The sequence below is a fragment of the Emys orbicularis genome, chromosome 19, assembly GCF_028017835.1.
Source record: "Emys orbicularis isolate rEmyOrb1 chromosome 19, rEmyOrb1.hap1, whole genome shotgun sequence".
In the NCBI taxonomy this organism is placed as follows: domain Eukaryota; kingdom Metazoa; phylum Chordata; order Testudines; family Emydidae; genus Emys; species Emys orbicularis.
In genome coordinates this window covers 4,044,902-4,066,466 of record NC_088701.1, presented here as the reverse complement: position 1 = coordinate 4,066,466, position 21,565 = coordinate 4,044,902, and the positions used below count along the sequence as shown (strand labels likewise).

At 47.7% G+C, this 21,565-nt stretch overlaps 1 protein-coding gene across 1 annotated transcript in view; it reads left to right on the top strand.

Moving 5' to 3' along the window:
• LOC135891781 (venom factor-like) overlaps window positions 1-20,906 on the top strand; it is a 55,895-nt gene extending 34,989 nt beyond the window's left edge. The window contains exons 26-40 of the mRNA XM_065419443.1: window positions 587-746; window positions 3,179-3,274; window positions 4,946-5,096; window positions 6,274-6,437; window positions 8,115-8,273; window positions 9,316-9,466; window positions 12,372-12,423; window positions 14,336-14,423; window positions 15,158-15,247; window positions 15,574-15,679; window positions 17,048-17,137; window positions 17,424-17,510; window positions 19,547-19,630; window positions 19,723-19,858; window positions 20,765-20,906. Of these exons, the coding sequence (XP_065275515.1) occupies window positions 587-746; window positions 3,179-3,274; window positions 4,946-5,096; window positions 6,274-6,437; window positions 8,115-8,273; window positions 9,316-9,466; window positions 12,372-12,423; window positions 14,336-14,423; window positions 15,158-15,247; window positions 15,574-15,679; window positions 17,048-17,137; window positions 17,424-17,510; window positions 19,547-19,630; window positions 19,723-19,858; window positions 20,765-20,906 (1,756 nt within the window). The remainder of the gene's footprint in view (window positions 1-586; window positions 747-3,178; window positions 3,275-4,945; window positions 5,097-6,273; window positions 6,438-8,114; window positions 8,274-9,315; window positions 9,467-12,371; window positions 12,424-14,335; window positions 14,424-15,157; window positions 15,248-15,573; window positions 15,680-17,047; window positions 17,138-17,423; window positions 17,511-19,546; window positions 19,631-19,722; window positions 19,859-20,764) is intronic.
• The last annotated feature ends 659 nt before the right edge of the window (window positions 20,907-21,565 follow it).

Here is a 21,565-nt window from a genome sequence, read left to right as displayed (position 1 = left end):
CTCCCCCCTCCCTCCCACAACTTGTTACACCTCGAAACAGCTGTTTCGCAGCGGCAAGCACTGGGAGGAGAAGCGGGGATGTGGCGCGCTCAGGGGAGGAGGCGGAGCGGAGGCGGAGGTGAGCTGGAGCAGGGCGTGGAGCTTGGCTACCGATGAGTGAAAAGCACCCACCAATTTTTCTAGCCCCGGAGCACCCACAGAGTCGGCGCCTATGGTAAGACTTGGTTAGTACTTGGATGGTGGAATGCCAGTGAAAACCCAGTTACTGCAGGAAGTTTGCGCCATACACTCAAGGATTTCTAAGCATTCGTGTATTTCTAAGCTCACCCCTCCCTCTCTCTCTCTCTCTCTCTCTCTCTCCCCTGCTTATTTGTGGGCGCGATAATCAAGTTACTGCAACTGATTTACTAGGTTGATCCACACAAAACCTGTCCCGACACCAATTATTGGTGAAGTTTTCATACACGTTTAACTCATCCATCAGCACAGATGGTAACACTTTGGCTCAAACATCTGTGTCAAGGAGAATTTCAGGAAGGCAGGAGTGACCTTCTGACCTGATTGATTCTGCGTGTTAACCCCTCAGGCTGACGGCGTACGTAGCGAAGGTCTTTGCCCTGGCTAGCAAGCTAGTGCCCATAGAATCTCAAGTTATCTGCGGGGCTGTGAAATGGCTGATCCTAGAAAAGCAGAAACCTGATGGTGTCTTTCAGGAAAATGCTCCTGTGATGGCTAAAAGTATGATGGTAAGTTTAACCTTAGTTCCCATAATACCTCAGACTTTCCCCATTCTATTCAGCCTAGCAGTTTGACACTTCCTAAATCAGCAGTTTGACTCACTAAGCCAGGTCCCAAAGTCTTTACTCTTTCTCACTGGGTCCTTACCCAGGCAAAACCTCTGTTGAAGTCAATGGAAATTTTATCTGAAGCAGAAGTGAGTAAAATATTTGGTTTGGCCCAGTGTCTGTGTAATTGCGTCCCCCTGAGTAAGCATGGGTTATATTTATAGCTACCTCTGGCATTTCTGAGCCTGCTTAAACAGGGACATAACATACTTCTGGGGGGATTCTGTGCCAAAAAATTAAAAATTCTGCGCACAAAATTCTGCATATTTTATTTGTCAAAATAACACAATATAATCACACTGGTTTCAATTATTTTGGTAGTTTATTGCAAAATACCTGTCAGCAAGTTTGTCTATAACAATATAGACCCCCAAAAAAGATTCTGGCAATGTTTTTTGACACATAGATTCCTTACTAGGCATATTAATACAGAACTTTGAGTAATTTGTTTAAATGACAATATAGAACTATATTTCTTGCACCTGTCAGAAGCAGTGCAAAGGCTTGGGGAAGTCAGGGGTAATGGAGGAGCTAAAGGAGAGGGAAGGAGCCTAGAGTGAACCAGGCTGGAGGGCTGTTGGCTATGGTTGGGAGAAACATGGAACAGGTTTTTTGGGGGGCGGGGCAGGATTGCTAAGGAGTTGGGGAGCCTCCCCCATGTAGACCCTAGCCCACGTCCTTTCCCATTCAGTCAGGCACATCTGCCCCTGTCCCCACGCCTCCCATCCCCATGGGTTTCTGCAGCCTCCTCGCCCATCCCCATGAAGGATGTGGAAAAATTGGAAAGAGTCCAGCAGAGGGCAACAAAAATGACTAGGGGGCTGGAACACATGACTTATGAGGAGAGGCTGAGGGAACTGGGATTGTTTAGTCTGCAGAAGAGAAGAATGAGGGGGGATTTGATAGCTGCTTTCAACTACCTGAAAGGGGGTTCCAAAGAGGATGGATCTAGACTGTTCTCAGTGGTACCAGATGACAGAACAAGGAGTAATGGTCTTAAGTTGTAATGGGGGAGGTTTAGGTTGGATATTAGGAAAAACTTTTTCACTAGGAGGGTGGTGAAGCATTGGAATGGGTTACCTAGGGAGGTGGTGGAATCTCCTTCCTTAGAGGTTTTTAAGGCCCGGCTTGACAAAGCCCTGGCTGGGATGATTTAGTTGGGAATTGGTCCTGCTTTGAGCAGGGGGTTGGACTAGATACCTCCTGAGATCCCTTCCAACCCTGATATTCTACGATTCTATATGTCCCTGCAGCTCCCCTTCCCCATCCCCAGGCTCAACAATGTCAGCCCACTAGCTCCTGCCCCAGTCTGTCCCCCAGTAGCTATTCTGAACCCCAGCCTGTGGACCCCCCCAGCAGCCCTGTGTGCCCCACTCTGTCCTAACCTGGTGTAACGATGCTGGTTCTGGCGGGACCCAACTGAGAGTGCCAATTTAGGCCAAATTGCTTAAACAGGGCAGTTACAGCCCAAGGCTGGGGTTTTTCCGCCTCTAAGGCAAACCAAACCAGCCAGACTAAGAGGACCTTGTCTTAGACACCTCATTTGACCCCCTTTATACAAGATTTGGTGCAACTACAGGACTTTGGTTGCAACCATGTTCTATATGTTCCCAGATTATGTCAATAACGTCACACCTGGCTCCATAGGCAGGTGCTATGATAAACTACTACTCCTGGGGGAATTGTGCACCACTGGGCATACACAGAATTTTTTTCCCCACAGAAAATACATTCTGCCCCAGAAGCGCTGCAGTTCTGCCTTGTGCCCACCAGAGGCTGCTGTGGCACCCGAACAACCAACTGCATTCATGCTGCGGGCTGTTCTGGTGCCATAGTGGCCTCTAGTGAGCGAAAGGTGGAACTGCAGCGCTTCTTGGGCAGAAATGTATTTTCTGCCGGGAAAAAAATTCTGCAGGACACATTAATTCTGCGCATCTGCATTGGCACAGAATTCCCCCAGGAGTAATAACATTTGACACTGCCATGGAGAGAGCTACCAACTTCATGGGGCTGTAAGCTGGGCCATGGAGGATATAGGAAGCAGATAAATAAACAGAGAGGATGTGTACGGAGATGTATGGATAATGTTTATGTGGGGATAGATAGATAGATAGATCATTCCTTTTTGGGGCTGGTGCACTGTGACATTGCATTTGATGCAGGGCCATGGCGGTGTGACGTCAGAACATTGCAATACTATTACTGTAATTGTAAGTGATGAGGGTATTAAAAATGCAGAGCTAAATCTCATCAATAGATTCGGTAGAGTAGAGAGGTAGGTAGATAATGTCATGAATTCTGTTCCTGAGGTTTGTTCTTTGTTTCCCCCTTAGGGAGGGTACCAGGGTGCTGAGCCTGAGGCATCTCTAACGGCTTTCGTTCTTGTTGCATTGCTGGAGTCTAAAGGCATTTGTGACGATCATGTCCCTGTGAGTATGTCTGTCATGTATCTTCATCTATTCACATTATTTGCCTTTCCAGATGTGGTGCATGAACACGTGGTGGAAAGAATTTGGCCTAAAGGAATGAATAGAGGCGCCAGATTTGAGTTCACATGTCAAACTGGGCTGTGGGGCCAGACTCCACATCCTCCAGAGATCTCAGCACAATCCTCCAGGAGCTTAGATTTATATTGTAATAACGGCAGATCCCTGCTCCAAAGATTTTTACAATCTAAATAAACAGGACAGAGCAAGGATGTATTATTATCCCTCTTTTACTGATGGGGGGGAAGAGGCATGGAGAGACAACTGATGTGCCCAAGGCCATGCAGGAAATGGGTAGCAGAACCAGGAACTGAACCCAGGTTCAGGGGTGGCGAGTTGTATGGGCCTGTGGTGCCCGGGCTCCAGGAATATTCAGAGCCCAGGGGCCTGGCTCCACCAATGTTTGGGGCTGGGTCTCTCCCCCAGAGCATCCCCCAGCCCTGCCTGCTGGCCCCGGGCTATTTAAAAGGGCCGCAGCCACCACCCGCAGCGCAGTGGGACTAAGGCAGCTTTCTGCCCGCCCGCTTCGTGTCGCTCCTGGAAGTGGCTGGCATGTCTCTGTGGCCCCTGGGGGAGGAGGGTGTCTCCCCTTCCTGAGCACTGAGCTGCTGCCAGAGGGGTGTGCGGGTCACTTTCGGGAGCCGACGCCGCCCGAGGTAAGCGCCGACCCCCTGACTCCCTCCTGCATCCCCCCCAGCCCCCTCCCAGAGCCCACACCCAAACTCCCTCCCAGAGCCCACACCCCCTCCTGCACCCCAACCCCTGCCCCGGCCCAGAGCCCAAACCCCGCACCCAAACTCCCTCTCAGAGCCCGAACCCCCTCCTGCACCCAAACTCCCTCCCAGAGCCTTAGGCAGGTGGGTAGGGGGCGGGACTTGGACCCGTCCGGGGAACCACCAAAAATTATCCAAACCTGCCACTAGTGCTCAGGTTGCCAGCCCAGTGCCGTCCCCGCAAGACCATCCTCCTCTTTGATTTATTTTTTCCTTGTTATTGCCAGTAAGAGAGAGGAATTTCCAAATACGCCCATCCAGCTAGGCCAGGCTGGTCTCCATTTCCAGTATTTGAGAGAAGCAGTAAAACCGGCAAACGTATTCAGAGGGACTGGCTAGCTCGATGGATTGTCAATGGGACATGGAGTCTTTCACTTCTAGAGACCTTGTTCCCCCCAAATTCAGACCTGCAGTGATGGAAAAATGTTATTGAGGTTTTTAGTTCTCCTATGGAAAGTGAATTGTGGAAGGAGAGTGTGTCTGTACAGTTCTTGACAGACAGGCGTCTAGATCACAAAACCCACCCTCCCGGTTAGCCCCCATGTTAGCAGTTTCACCAGGGGAACCAAGCGCCAAGTGGTCCATGGAGGATGCACTCCCCTCTCTAACCTCTAGGGGAGCCCCTCTAGGTCAAAGGTAAGGCACAGTGGTGGAAGGGTGTGTGCGGAGAGAATGAAATTCACCCATGAAACAATTCAATGATTTGTGTTTTTTTTTTAAACTATGTAATGTAAAAATATATAAATTAATAGAATTTCAGCCTGATCTGTGGGTTTGGTTTCGTGATGTGTTTTTGTGTTTGTTTGTTTTTTGTTTGGTTGGGGTTTTTTTGACCTCCCAGAGTCTGAAGAATGGCATTAACAAAGCTGGGGAATACTTAGCCAGAAGGTATCCATCTCTGAGAAGACCTTACACGGTGGCTCTCACATCCTATGCCTTAGCCCTGATGGGGGAACTGGACAGCGAGAAAGTGCTTATGAGCGCTTCAACAGGTAGATTATTGGCAGGTACTCAGTACCAGAAAGATGTGGCCAAGTTGGGAGGGAGCTCACGGGGGGTGGGGGAGGAGGGAAGTGATCAAAGGGCTAGCGAGATCTACAACAGCTGAGAGCTTGGTGTGGTTTTGTTTAACAGTGAGTATTGTCTAGTTGGCCTGATATTATTCTAATCTGTTCTACAGTGACATCCAACCCAGATCAGGGCCCCCTTTTGCTAGGCACATGGCAAGAGGCAGTGCTTAAAGTCTAGTTCAAAGGCGCCTATTCAAATTCATTAGGCCCAATGGGAGTGGGCTGCTTACTTCTTTCAGGCTGCTTTGAAAAATCACAGTTTACATAGACAAGGCAGACTGGTGGGGAAACTAAGACCCAGAGTGTCTACGCTGCCCTAAAAGACAGCCTGGCTCAGCTGATTTGGGCTCGCAGGGCCTGGGGAATGGGGCTATAAACCTGCAGCATGGTCACTCAAGCTTGGGCTCTGAGACCGTGCTGGGACTTCCCAGAGTGGGGGCTGCAGCCCAAGCTCAAATGTATACTGCAGGTACAGACAACAGGACCCCCCTCAGTCAGGTCCATCTTGGGGGGGGGGGGGAGGGGCAGGGAGGCCAGAGCCCCATCTGGGCTCCCCTCCTTTTTCCCAGCCAGCTCCAAACTGAAACTCTCCAGCCCCACCTCTCTGGCCTTTGTCTCTTTCCCGGGCCAGGAGGTCACCTGATCTCTTTGTTCTCCAACACTTCAGTTGGCATCTTTGCAGAGGAGGGGCCCAGGCCATTAGTTGCCAGGAGACAGAGTGCCGGCCATTCTCCCCCCCCACCTACATACCTAAGAAATGCGTAGGGGAAATTGAGGCACAAACACAGTATTCAGAGAAAACATTAAGAACATTCCCACTTCGTCACAACTTGTCCAAAATAGCTTGTTGCAGAGCTGGGAACTGAGCCCTGATCCGAGTCCTAAGCCAGCATCTGAACCGCAAGACCAGTCATCCTTTCTGTAGCACTTAGATATTTTCTGTGGGAATATCTATGTAGCTATGGATTTGCATCACACTGACCATTCTTCACATGGGTATGGTTCAAGAGGTGGTATTTTCCATTTGGAGCTGCTCAGAATGTGCTGTTCTGTGTCCTGGTGAAGATTATTCTAGTTCTCGTTCTTTTACGGCATTTAGAGGGAAATCGCTGGGAAGACACGAACGCCCACACCTACAGCATTGAGGCCACCTCGTACGCTTTGCTGGCCTTGCTGCGCGCGAAGAAGTACGAATTGGTCAGACCCATAGTCAGATGGCTGTCAGAGCAGACATTCTATGAAGGGGGGTATGGATCTACCCAAGTGAGTATAATCTTTGGCAGACATAACAATATGTTTTGTAGGATGGTCTCCCAATAGAAGGAATGGAAACCCCATCACTTGATCCACTGAGATGGAGACTCCACCATAGGGAACAACCGTGTGTTGGTCCAGGAGGTGGACATGATAACCTAATATAAATTCATAGTTTCCAAGGTCAGAAGGGACTGTTGTGAGCATCCGTTCTCACCTCATGTATAACACAGACCATAGACCTTCCCCAGTCTAATTCCTTTTTTAACTATATCAGAGCTTTTAGAAAAACATCCAGTCTCGATTTTAAAAATTGCCCGTGGTGGAGAATCCACCATGACTCTTCCCAAATTGTTCCAACGGTTAATGATCCTCACTGTTACACAGACTTCATATGTCACTTTTTATGTGTATAAATTGCCACTAATTTTATGCCCCATACAGTTGAGACATGGCTCCTGTTAATCCTAGAATTATAAAAATATAGAGCAGAATGGGCCCTCACTAGGTCATCTAGTCCAGTGGCTGTCAACCTTTCCAGACTACTGTACCCCTTCCAGGAGTCTGATTTGTCGTGTGTACCCCCAAGTTACACCTCACTTAAAAACTACTTGCTTACAAAACCAGAAATAAAAATACAAATGTCATGTACACTATCACTGAAAAATTGCTGAGTTTCTCATTGTTACCATACAATTATAAAAAAATCAATTGGATTATAAACCTTGTACTTACATTTCAGTGTATAGTATATAGAGCACTGTAAACAGGTCATTGTATGAAATTTGAGTTTGTCCTGACTTCGCTAGTGCTTTTTATGTCGCCTGTTGTAAAACTAGGCAAATATCAAGATGAGTTGATGTAACCCCTGAAAGACTCCGTGTACCCACAGGGTAACGTATACCCCTGGTTGAGAACCACTGATCTAGTCCAGTCCCCTGCACTGAGGTAGGACAAAGTATTACCTAAATCATCCCTTTCAGGGTTTGTCTAACCTGTTCTTAAGAAACACCAATGACGGAGATTCCACAACCTCCCTAGGTAATTTGTTCCAGTACTTAACTATCGTTACAGTTAAAAAGTTTTTCCTAATGTGTAACCTAAATATAAGGCCTATAGTGGCCTATAGCGGATGGATAACCATTTCCCCATGAGCCTCTGCTACTGGGCTGGCTCATATCTGTGTTAATGACTATATGTTAATCTCTGCACAAAAATATACCTCCTGCTATCCTGCGTAACATCTAACGCTGAGAGTTAACTGTTGTATTTTCACTTCCTGTTCATTAAACAGTCAGGGTTGGATTCTGATCTCATTCACAGGCCACTGGGGTAATTCAGGAGCAAAAAGGATGCAGGTTTGTGGCAATAGGACAATCGGGGGCGGCGCTAGCTTTTTTGCCGCCCCAAACACGGCAGGCAGGCTGCCTTTGGCGGCATGCCTGCGGGAGGTCCGCCGGTCCCGCAGCTTTGGCGTACCCGCCGCCGAATTGCCGCCAAATCCGTGGGACCAGCGGACCTCCCGCAGGCATGCCGCTGAAGGCTGCCTGACTGCCGCCCTCGCAGGGACCAGCAGGGCGCCCCCCGCGGCTTGCCGCCCCAGGCACTCGCTTGGAGCGCTGGTGCCTGGAGCCGCCGCTGAGGACAATAAGGTGTAACCCTCTTGTCTTTTTCCTGGTCTTCCAGGCTATCATCATGGTGTTCCAGGCTCTTGCGCAGTACCAGATAGACATCCCCCTACACGAGGAGTTGAATTTGGATGTTTCTGTTCTTCTGCCTGGCCGGACTAAAGCCCTCACTTACAGGATTGAGTATGAGACTGCTATGGTGCTCAGAACGGCGGAGGTACTGTTTTTTCCTGCTGCCACAGATCCTACTGTGTGCCCCTTCCTGACCATGCGCTAGGACGGCTGTGAGGGAAATCCAAGCGTCTGTGCTCTGGATGCCCAGGGTGCTTCATGCTCCTACAGTCTGAAAGGAGTCTAGCCACTGCCCAATCTCGGAGTCCTTAGGCACCACAGACGCTGACTTTTTTCTTTTTCCCAGTGAGTGCTCAGCCCCGCCCTCGCTCCATTTACATTTGCTCCAGTGAGAGTCATTATTTCTGAAAAGTGGAACAGCTCGAACTGGAAAGCTTGAGAAAGCCCTTTATGAGAATATCCCATAGCCCAGTGGATAGGACACCCTTGTGCAATATGGGAGACCCCAGTGCAAAACCCTTCTCCACAGGCCGAGGGGAATTGAACAAGGGTCTCTGATATCCCAGGTGAGTCCCTGACCACTGATCTAAGGGTCACAAGCAGAGCACTACCTCTTCCTGCTGCTCTTTTGTGAATCTACCTCTTAACAAAGGCTTCTTTCCACCCAAAATGGATTATTATTTTTTTTTGATTTGCCAAAATTTTTTGTAATTTTCAGATTTGGTTTGGGTTGAACCTAATTTTTTTTTGCCAATTTTTTGGACCTGCCAGCAAACCGAAAGATCAGTTATTCGCCCAGCTCCGTAGTTATTTGCCCAGCTCTAGGCATTACCATCAGATGGTTGTTTACTGTCCTGCATGAGATGAGTTGGGAGGTCTCCGTTCACTGATGGTGAATCCCCATCACTCTTGTTGACAGGCTCAGCAGAGAAACTAACGGCTGAAGGGGTGAATGAGAGCGAACTCCCTTCCGTAATAAGACTTAGCATTTATATACTGCTTTATAAGAACAAATGAAAGCACATTAAGGGGCAGTAGGCATGTATGAAGCTCGCCCTACACCTGTTTGGCATATAGAGAACATCAGAAATCTTGCAGGCTATCAGTCTGGCATGTTTCATCGGCACTGGCCTATTTAAAATTAAGAAATGTAAGAGTCACCCAATCTGACTGAGGATTCTTTACAGACTAGGCTGAATAAAGACTTTGTTGTGAGCGCGAGAGGCACCGGACAAGGAACCTTGACCGTGGTAACTGTTTACAATGCAAAGATACCGGAGGATACATCTCAATGTAAGAACTTCGACTTGAAGGTGTCTGTCAGGGAAGCCCAGAATGGTAAGTTCCCTTCTGACTGGTTAAATTAAGTTTGCTGTCGCTACCCAAACACCTACACAAGTATTTAACTTTACACACATGAGAAGTCCCATTGAAGTCAAAGAAGCATAAAATCAAAGATGTGCATAAATGTTTTCAGAATTGTGGCCTAAATTAAGACCAGGAGAACAGGATGCACAGAGTGGAAGGACCAGAATAGAAATATTAGTAGTAGAGCAGGACCTAGAGGCTTCAACCGAGATCAAGGACATATTGTGCCAGGCGCTGTACATACAAATGGTAAGAGACAGTCCCTGCCCCAAAGAGCTTCCAATCTAACCAGCCAAAGGGAGGAGTCTTATTCCCATTTTACACAGGGGAAACAGAGCATTTCAGTTACTTTCCCCTGGAGTTTGGGTCAAAGCCAGGAACTGTGTGTTAACCACCGGACCAGTGCAGAGTTGAGTGGGGTGTAAAGTAATAGTGAGGTCAGGGCAGGTAGATTAGCAAATGCAGCAATGTTTCCTAGTGGACAGAGCATTGGCCTGGTACTCAGGACATCTGGGTTCTGTTCCCTTTTTGCCACTGGCCTGCTGGGTGACCTTGGACAACTTGCTTCACCTTTCTGTATCTCAGTCTCCCCAGCTGTAAAATGGGGATAATGACACTGTAAAATGAAAAATACTATAGAGCTAGGTATTATTATTATTATTAAGTCTTTTTTCTTTTGCTAATATTACTGTTATCACTAGGCACTACATGTTCCGACACAGGGTCAGTCCAGCTGTAGGACAGCATGCTGTCATCATGACACCTGTGATCAGCAGGCTTAGAACCTCTCATGATCCCGCAATACAATATGGATGAAAAGTCAGGCACGGGACTCGCTCCCTCTAAAGGAGAGATGAGTCTGAACCAAGTTTAGAATCGGGTCCACACTTCTCCCAAGGGTTGGGTGCTCAGATCTAGGGCTCAGTTCAGCTTGCTATAGATATGGATAAGTGGATAAGGAAAAGTTATTTACTTATTCCCATAATACAAGAACTAGGGGTCACCAAAAGAAATTAATAGGCAGCAGGTTTAAAACAAATAAAAGGAAGTTCTTCTTCACGCAGCGCACAGTCAACTTGTGGAACTCCTTACCTGAGGAGGTTGTGAAGGCTAGGACTATAACAATGTTTAAAAGGGGACTGGATAAATTCATGGTGGCTAAGTCCATAAATGGCTATTAGCCAGGATGGGTAAGAATGGTGTCCCTAGCCTCTGTTCGTCAGAGGATGGAGATGGATGACAGGAGAGAGATCACTTGATCATTGCCTATTAGGTTCACTCCCTTTGGGGCACCTGGCATTGGCCACTGTCGGTAGACAGATACTGGGCTAGATGGACCTTTGGTCTGACCCAGTACGGCCTTTCTTATGTTCTTATGTTCTTATATAAGGGTCTAAAGTTTGGGAGCATTCATGTCGCCTCGTAGGTAGAGTCATCACACTTGTCAGTGGGCTCGGACTTACAGCCAGGGCCTTCGAGAGGTGGGGGAAGCCGGTACAAATTACCGGGGCCCGGCGGTCCGGAAGGGGGCCCAGCTTCCCCGTCTCCCCCCGTCGGCCCTGTTTAGCCGGTCCGCCCTTGCTGGGGGGCCTGAAAAGAAATTTTCACCGGGGCCCGAACCCACTCTTGGCGGCCCTGCTTACAGCCATCAGCACTGAAAATGTGACCTGTTGCTTCTTTAGCTAATAACTTGGCTGACTAAACTGGCTGCTGTTCTTGATATGAGCCACTAGATGGAGACATGAGCACACACACTTAGGCTATGTCAGTGGTTCGCAAACTTTTGTACTGGTGACCCCTTTCACATAGCAAGCCTCTGAGTGCGACCCCCCCTTATAAATTAAAAACACTTTTTATCTATTTAACACCATTAGAAATGCTGGATGCATCAGGGTTTGGGATGGAGGCTGACAGCTCGCGACTCCCCATGTAATAAAATGGTGACACCCCCCCACCCCCCCTGAGGGGTCCCGACCCCAGTTTGAGAACCCCTGGGCCATGTGCACACTAAAGGCTAGGGGTGCTCACTTACCCACGCAAGCGCGCATCTAGCTAGTATGAGTATAAATAGTGATGTCGCTGCCGTGCCATGAGTAAGGCAACAGAGGCATGGCTTAGCCCCGCTGAGTACTGATTGCAGCAACACTACTGTTTATACCCTTGATGAGAGCTAGCATGAGCCGGGGAATCACACCCCTAGCGCGTAGTGTAGATGTAGCCTGTGACAGAGCCAGGATCTTGTCTTGGCCTGTTGGAGAGATCAAGCCCAGCCAGGAGTTTTGGATCAAGTTCTGAACTTTCCAAAGTTCAAGGGAGTTCAGATCCGAGATTCTGATTGAGGCCTCTCTCTCCTGATAACACAAAACCACATTTCTGTGGGAGAGGCTTTTTTACTATTGCCAAACTCAAGCATTCAAAACCCATTAGTCATGTCCCCAAAAAACAATGACATCCGCTTAAAATCATGAGTTTTTAAAAAATAATATATTTGGGGTTCGTTTTCTTAGCCTTCTGGTTTCTGAGTCTTTCAGTTGCTCCCACTTCACGAAAGCTTTTCTCCACAAGCTCAAGGTCTAGAAAAGGACTTTTATGCTAAGTGAAAGCTGAGATTCTCATGTGATCTTTTGGTTCCAGGAGCTGGGGCATAAAGAAACGCATCAAAAATCGTAAGACTTACCACAAGAGTTGGCAGTGCTGCTTTTTAGCTTGTGTGTCAGGTATCCTTCAGGGTGGCTGGTTCCTTTGGGGGGGGTTTCACCCCAGTTCTAGGATCTATTCGATTAAAGTGCTGAGTTTCCAAGTTTTGGGGCTTTCTACAAAACAAAAATGAAACTTACACCAAAAAATATTTTTTCCTCTTTTGAAACATTTCTAGCTAAGAGGCCGGAAGGAGCCCTGCGTTCAGTCTTCATCAGAATCTGCACCAGGTGACAACACTGACCTTTAATGATAATGTTGAAGTTGAAACTAGACAAATTCAAATTTACAAATAAGGTGTGAATTTTTAACAGCCAGGGTAACTAACCATCGGAACAATTTACCAAGGAATGTGGCAGATTCTCCATCACAGGCCATTTTAAAATCAAAATGGGGAGGTTTTCTGGAAGATATGTGCTAGCTCAAACAGGAATTATTTGGGGGCAGTTCTATGGCCTGTGTTATACAGGAGGTTGGAGCAGATGATCACAATGGTTCCTTCTGGCCTTAGAACCTATGAATATTGCTACACAGGACACACTTCCATAGAATAAGGATCAGTATTACTGAATAACTATTACGAGCCCCAGCTCTTATCTAGCCCTTGTCATTAGGAGATATCAAAGTGCTTTATAAAGGAAAACCGTATCATGACCCCGATTTTACAGGTGGGGAAACTGAGGCACAGAGCAGTGCTGTGACTTGCCTAACGTCACCCAGGAGGCTTGGGGCAGAGCTGGGAATAGAAGATAGGTCTTCTGAGTTCCAGTCCAGTGCTCTATGCACTAGACCACACTGCAGCACAGCTGGATTTGTTGCTGGTCTACATGGAAGGATCCTGGCCCAGCATGCACTGGTCTTGTATAAATCCTGTGATGGCATCCTCAAGGAAAGTCTCTAGTTGGCATGCTTTAAATAAATACCTGGTCAGGAATAGGGGCTAGGCCCTGCTGTGATAACAGCCAGATAAGTACCTTTTGTAAGTTTCCACAAAGCTACCTCACTGCCCCTCTAATCTTGTCTTTAAACGCTCCTTTGCTTTGATGCCCACACAAAAAAATTGACAACATTTAGGCAGCGGGTGAGCTGAGGCCAGTGCCTATCACGCTGGCCAATATTGTCTCATTGTTTCTTTGGGCTCTCCCATCAGTCTGTATCCACCAGTTATATCTGGCCTTATCCTTAGACTGTAAGATCTTTGGGGCAGGGAACGTCTTTTGGGTCTGTGTTTTTACAGCACCCAGCACAATGACTGGGGTCCTAGGCACTACAATAATTAATAATACCTAGAGAGAGAGAGAGGCAGATAAATAGACTTTATAGCTAATTCCCAGCATTGTCGTGGAACCGTTCTGGCTAGAAACTTCCAAGCAACTACTTCACCCTCTTAGTCCAGGCTATTTCAACAAATGAGAACTTTCGTTGAATTTCTGTCCAAATGGCCAGTACCACAAGCAAAGCAGCACATTTTTTTTCCAGTGCCTGTTGATTTTCAGCCACGACATGTTTGAAAAGGATGCATTTTCCACTCAGATAAGGAAGGAAGGCCCATATTTGAGTGTAAAAATGCTACATGTTGCATTGTTTTCTTTCCCATGCAAATCGACTTGGGTTTTTTTTAATTTTGAAAATTTGAAACAAATTGCAAAGAATATTTGGTTTTGAGGTTTTTAATTTTTTACTGTCCCTCATTACAACTAGAGCATCTAAGCAAGGATCTACAAAAGTATTTAAATGGCCTAATAATGCAGATAGGTGCCTAGTGGGGAGTTAAGTGAGATAAGTGACTAACTCTCATTGACGTTCAGTGGGAGTTAGGTACCTAATCTGCTTTGGTAAAACTCTTTAGGTGCTGAAATACCTTAGTAAATCTAGCCCTAAATGCCTCAGACAGATGTGCTTTACCGCTTAATACCATACAGTGTTGGTGGGAGCTTCAGAAATGTATGGATACTGTGGGGAGAGATAGAGGGGTGCATGTGGGAACAGAGAGATAGATGGGTGTATATGGGGATGGATGCTCATGGGCTATAGATTTTCCTAGAGAACAGCAGAAAAAATATTAAGAGCTGGCAAGTCAATATCAAAATGGGTTTCTCAGTGTTAAATTTTGATGCAAGGGCATTTTCTTTTCCTCGCTAGGTACCTCCGTGAAGTTGATGCCACAATGTCAATCCTCGATGTCTCCATGCTCACGGGCTTCTCGCCAGATGTGGATGATCTGACCAGAGTACGTTGGCATCATCCGAACTATTCAGTAGAACATGAAGGCCCAGGCTAAGCAGAGCTTAAAGCTCCAGCTGGGGGAGGTTCTTCCCACTGTCTGAGATGTGGAAGCTACACGAGGAGGTTAGAGGCTGGATGGCTCAAGGAATCAGGCCATGGAGCCTTTCAGTTGCAGGAGAGCAGGTCTCCTCTGGTCAGCAATGGAAACTCATTACCATCAGGCAATATTGTGTTGCCTATGTGAAATAGGCCCCCATGCATACAGAAATCATGATCGTCAGTGAGGACTGTACCTGGGACCTTTAGCCCTACCCTCTTGCACTTGACCTAAGGCAGGGGTTCTCAAACTGGAGGTTGGAACCCCTCAGGGGGTCGCGAGGTTATTACATGGGGGGTCAAGAGCTGTCAACCTCCACCCCAAACCCCGCTTTGCCTCCAGCATTTATAATGGTGTTAAATATATAAAAACGTGTTTTTAATTTCTAAGAGGGGTTGTACTCAGACTTGCTATGTGAAAGTGGTCACCAGTAAAAAAGTTTGAGAGCCACTGACCTAAAGCAGTAACTCTTTCAGCTCGAAATAGGGTCAGGCATTATACAGGCCTGCCACTAGAGGGACATATGATCACATCCATATTGTATGGCTTAGTAGTGGGGATTGACTCATTTTGGTGCAGCTTCAGGATTTTGCGTCCCTGCCTTACCGTGATGCCTCTTGCTTTTCCTTCGTTGTGTTTAGCTTTCCAGAGGGGTTGACAGATACATTTCCAAGTATGAAATTGACCGATCCCCTTCGGACAGAAGCACCCTCATCATCTACCTGGACAAGGTAAGACTTTACAAGGGCGTTCTCTGATCTTGTGTTAAATTCAGGAACTACTGCTGCAGGCTCCCGCTTTAGCCAATTTGCACACCCAGGTGTCCCCAGAGATGCCCAGGTATAACTGGTGGCAGAATCGCCCGCAGGATAAATTGTGCACAGGTCCCATGGTCTTTAATGGGAGATGCACCAGCTAACACCAACGGCTGAATCTGATCCCCCGTGTAGCACTCTTCTTCCTTCAACCTTTCTCTCTTTCAGGCCTTTTTGTCTCCTCTACCATTTCTTCCTTTCCAAAGACCTAAGCATTCCTTTTCTGTTCTTTCCTCACCCAGGTTTCACATATGGAGGAGGAATGCCTGCAGTTTAAAGCGCACCAGTTTTTCGAAGTTGGTCTCATTCAGCCGGGCTCTGTCAAAGTCTATGAGTATTACTCTTTAGGTAACAGTGGGCTGAACCTTTTCTCATCACTGGGGTCACGCCCAATATGTCCCTTTCTCCCAGACACTCAGAAGAGTTTTCTCTGTTACCATAGCAGCAAACATGCTTATGGGAATACAGAAATTGATCAGGTGCATGAATAAGGAAAGCACCAGTAGTGACAGTAGCTAGAATGAAAGTGACAAGAGTTCTCATTCTTCATGCATCAAAGCATGAGCTGATTACCAGTCGGGAGCAGGAAAGAACAGACAAGCCATGTGGCACAGTAAGGTGCATTTCATGCCTTCCTATGTAGTATCTGGCCTTGGTCTCTGTCTAAGAGAGGATACAAGAATCTAATAAAGGTGAGTCAGGAAATTCATATCCAGATCCAAACTTCCACAAAGCTTGGGCTGCCCAGAAGTTGAGGGCAATAAATCATTGGAACGTGCGACCACGGGAAATCTCTTGATGTCGTCATGGAATCAAAAAGACAAGGTGGGAGAGGTAATGTATTTTATTGGACCAACTTCTGCTGGTGAGAGAGACAAGCTTTCGAGACACACACAGCTCTTCTTCAGGTCTGGGAAAGGTACTCCGAGCGTCACAGCTAAAGGCAAGGTGGAACAGATTGGTCGGCATAAGTAGTTTAACATTTAGTCTGGCCTTAAAAGCTCTCAATCTATGAAAAGAAGATACAAGATTTGATTCAGGATCATCTCTAGATAAAATGGCCAGTTGGTCTTGTCTAGGGCCCAGTACCATCTAGGTCTCCCCAAGAGACTCAAGACATTAAAATCTCTCACTGCTCGAGTTGATTCCAGATCTTAGTCGTGACTCTCACTTCACTCAGTGAGACTTTGGGTTGAGTAAGGACTTCAGGGTTGTCCCCTAGGAGCTCCAATTTGTTAATGGGTGTTAATCTGCATGAAGGGTAATGCTTCCCATCAGGAGCGGCAGAAGCTTCCTGAAAGTGGGCTGACTGCTGGTGCCCGAACTGTGGCCCTGCCCCCTGAAGCCCTGACCCCGCGCTGCATCTTCTCCCCGAGCCCCCCGCCCTCAGTCCGCCCCTTCTCCCCGAGCCCTGCTTCCCTCAAAGACCCTGCCCCTCCCTCCTTTCTGCCCCTCCTCCCTGTTGCTCACCCTTACGGCCGGTAAAAAGTGATGGGGCCACGGCCCCCCTGACCTCCCCAGTTCCGGCGCCCCTGCTTCCCATCTCTGGATGTCTTTCTAAACAACAGAGCCTGGCTCAATCACAAGATATGGGCTTGATGCGGGTATGGCGGGTGAAATTCTACAGTCTGTGTGATGCAAGGGGTCAGGCGAGATCCCAATGGTGCCTTGAGTCCTTAAAATCTACTAACCTGTGATTCTCTGCTCATTCTGTAGCTGACCAATGCACTACGTTCTACCGCCTGCCTAAAGAGAGCGGCTTTCTCAATAAGATCTGTCATGGGGACGTGTGTCGGTGTGCGGAGGGTAAGGATGGTCCTGTTTCTGCTTACACCAGGGCAGGCTAGGATACAGGTTCTTGGAGCATTTAATGACACACCCTAGCTCTCCTATAGTGCTTTTAATGTTTAGATATTTCAGAATTTGGGAAGGGGAAGTTCATAAACAATTTGGCGAATTTGACACAAATTCGCACAATGTTTCAGTATCGCTGATTCTGCCTTTTGTGCTGAATGAATTGTGGTTGAAAAATTTCACCCAGCTCTACTTGAATGTCTTCCCTGGTGACTCCCTCCTTCCTCCTCCCCCCCAGAAAACTGCTTCCTGCAGCACAAGATGACGGGTCCCATCAACCTGAACAGACGAATTGAGTTGGCATGTGAACCTGGAGTCGATTATGGTAAAACTGCTCTTTGGATCTGCAGAGTCTTACATTTTGAGAGTAGAGACATGGTCCAGACTTACAGCTGGATCTGAGCTTGAACTAAGGGTAGGTTTTGGATTTATCAGTACAAAAGACTCGTGAGATTTTTGGGTCCCCAAAATGGCAGAAATCTCACAAAATCAGCTGTTTTCACGAGATCTCACCTGCTTTACCAACAAGATCTGGAAAATCAACCTCTTCTGATTTGGAACCCAACCCAGAGCCAAAACCAGAGGTTCTAAGAATTCAAATCCAACCTCGTGCACAGAAATATTCAGATTGAGATCGGATGCTCTAGCTTTGGCCCAGGGCCTGCAATTCTCCATTTTGACCCAAATAGAAGGCTTACAGTATCAATCTGGAGTCTCCATTGGCCACCCTGGCCACTCACTCTGTGAACCCCAATTTAGGTGCAGCTCTTGAAGTTATAAATGCAGAGTAATGCACATTGGAAAACATAATCCCAACTATACATATACAATGATGGGGTCTAAATTAGCTATTACCACTCAAGAAAGAGATCTTGGAGTCATTGTGGTCTAGTTCTCTGGAAACATCCACTCAATGTGCAGTGGCAGTCAAAAAAGCAAACAGAATGTTGGGAATCATTAAGAAAGGGATAGATAATAAGACAGAAAATATCATGTTGCCTCTATATAAATCCATGGTGCGCCCACATCTTGAATAGTGCGTGCAGATGTGGTCGCCCCATCTCAAAAAAGATATATTGGAATTGGAAAAAGTTCAGAAAAGGGCAACACAAATGATTAGGGCTCTGGAATGGCTTCCAGATGAGGAGAGATTAATAAGACTGGGACTTTTCAGCTTGGAAAAGAGACGACTAAGGGGGGATATGATAGAGGTCATAGGTGCCAACTATTCCTGGTGCCAGTGGGTGCTTGACACCTCCCCGCCCTGACTCCACCCCAGCCCTGCCCCTGCCCCTGCCCCATCCCCATTCCAACCCCTTCCCCAAAGTCCCCACCCCAACTCTGCCCCCTCCCTGCCCCTATTGGACTCCTTCCCCAAATCCCCGCCCCAGCCCCACCTCTTCCCCGAGCACGCCACGTTCCCCCTCCACCCCTCTCCCTCCCAGCGTTTGCTGCTGCAAAACAGCTATTTCGCGGAGGGAAGTGCTGGGAGCTAGGGGGAAAAGCGGGGACACGGCGGGCTCAGGGGAGGAGGCGGAGGTGGAGGTGAGCTGGGGCGGGGCAGGGAGCTGCCGGTAGGTGCAGAGCACCCACCAATTTTTCCCCAAGGGTGCCCCAGCCCCGGAGCACCCACGGAGTTGACACCTATGATAGAGGTCTATAAAATCATGACTGATGTGGAGAAAATAAATAAGGAAATGTTTATTTACTCCTTCTCATAACACAAGAACTAGGGGTCACCAAATGAAATTAATAGGCAGCAGGTTTAAAACAAACAAAAGGAAGTATTTTTTCACACAACGCACAGTCAGCCTGTGGAACTCCTTGCCAGAGGATGTTGTGAAGGCCAAGACTATAACAGGGTTCAAAAAAGAACTAGATAAGTTCATGGAGGATAGATCCATCAATGGCTATTAGGCAGGATGGGCAGGGATGGTGTCCCTAGCCTCTGTTTGCCAGAAGTTGGGATTGGGCCACAGGACATGGATCACTGAATGATTATCTGTTCTGTTCATTCCCTCTGGGGCACCTGGCAATGGCCACTGTCGAAAGACAGGATACTGGGCTAGATGGACCTTTGGTCTGACTCAGTATGGCAGTGCTTATGACAAGCTGCCAAAATGTCCCTTGACGAAACTGTCTGTCTACCATGTATGTCACTATTATCAGCACTAGATCAAAAAAAAATGATGTGAAACTCCTAATCCAAGCCCTGGAGGAATCTTAGAACAAATGGAATGGATCAAGGTCTACTACCCTGTTTGCTTAATTCTCTCTGCCTCTCCGTGAGTTGACTACACACCAGTTTCCCTACAGAAAACTGCTACAGTCTTTAACCAGTGTCCCTTTCTCCCCCCTCAGTGTATAAAGCCAGGCTTGTTGGAATTGAAGAATCAAACAGTCATGACAACTACAAGATGAACATTTTGCGAGTCATTAAAACAGGTAAGAGCTCCCCCTTCCGAACACTAATAAACAAGCTCCACTGGCTCCCCTACCTGGAACATCTAAATGACCATCTTTCTTCTCTTCCCCAGGGACTGATGAAAATCCACTAGGACAAACCCGCCCGTTCATCAGCCACGTGAAGTGCAGGGAGTCTCTGAGATTGGAACCTAACAAGGACTACTTGATCTGGGGACTCAGCAGTGACTTGTGGGACTTGAAAACTGAGTAAGTAACCTACCCTCCAAGCGTCTTCAGGTCTGCGCTGTCGGGCTGGAGATTGCAGGTGCCGTTTCGCCCAGCTCTGAAGGCAATACCATGACCCTGCCCCCACCACAATACCCAGATTTCATAATGAAGACCAGATTTCACGGTCCGTGACTCATTTTTCATGGCCATGAATGTGTAGGGCCCTACCTATTAGCCATGTTGGGTCAGATTCTTGGGGGGACTTGTTAGGATCTGACATGATGGGACAATAGTCAGGGACACCCCCTGATGATAGAAAGTGACCAGAGGAGAGGGCCTCTTTAGGATGTGTGACCTGAAACAGTTGCCCTTTTGTCTAGTTTATCCAATATCTTCAACTGAGCTTCCTTATTGAGTTGTTCTCCAGGGTAGCCCAGGGTCCTCCAAGCCCATAACCAGGGAGTTCCAAAATGGGGCCTTCCTCTTTAACAAGGAGGGTGCTGCCTCTTCTGAGACTACCGTCCTAATATATGTGTGGCTGAATGCAGAGCATTGCATGCTGGGAACTGTAGTCTCTGGCTAGACTCCACCTCCATATTAAAGATAAACATGGATGCAGTCAGTTCAATTCTTACGCAAGTCAGATGTGGTCCTCAGACTCCGGCCAATGCTACATCAGGCTCCTGGATGAGTTGACGACGGCATGGGTTGAATCTGGGACCTCTGGAACTTAAAGCAGGAGCCTCTACTGCCTGAGCTAAAAGACGCATCTCCGTCAGCCAAGGCTGTAACAGACACCTCAACCTCTGGATGTGGCCCAGCCTGCCCCAGCGCGGGTGTGAGCTACGCCAACAGGGCAAAGCCTGGTGAGCCTCGAGGAGCCACGCAGGTAGATTACTCAGTAAATCCTGAGATCAAAGGCACAAACCTTCTTCTCCATTCCAGGATCACTTACATCATTAGCAAGGACACCTGGATCGAGAAGTGGCCAAATGAGGGAGACTGCCAGGAGGAGGAATTCCAGAGCCTGTGCGAGGAATTCGAAGAGTTCGCCCAAGCCATGACCATGGTCGGCTGCCCGACTTAAATGCGGAACCAGCACTCGCGGCGAGAGTCCAGATGGGAGGGTCTGAGCTCAGCTGCAGCGTCACGCAAGGCTGAGACACCTTCATTCCGACATTCCTATGGTGTAATATCCCCTACCCTGCTTGTGCTTCCTCTCCTGCCCCCTTACCAATCATTTCCATAGATATAAAATGCCTGACTTCTTACACGGATCTCTTGTGGTGGATTTTTACAAATATCACATCATCTAATGCTACGATACACCTCATGTGGCTAATTATGAGGGCCATGGGTGCACTCGATTAAGTTAATGTATAAAAACCTTCATGGGGAGGAAATGCCAGGTACTAAAAGGTTCGTTAATGGTCTTATATTTATTTATTTATTTGTTTGTTTTATTTGTATCACCCTAGCTTGGCCCTACCCAACCTTGGGGTTGGGAAAAAAAGCTGGTGATGATTACTGTAGCGCCTAAGGGGCCTCATCAGAGACCAGGACCCCACTGTGCCAGGCGCTGTACAATCACAGAGCAAAAAGACTGTCCCCGCCCCCCCCCCCCCGAGGGCCTTACACTCAAAGAATAAGACAAGAGAGAACAGATGGATATAGACCGATAGGGGAGTACAAGGAAACAGGTATTGGTCAGCGTGATGGGTGGTGGTCTCTCCACACTAGCAGCCG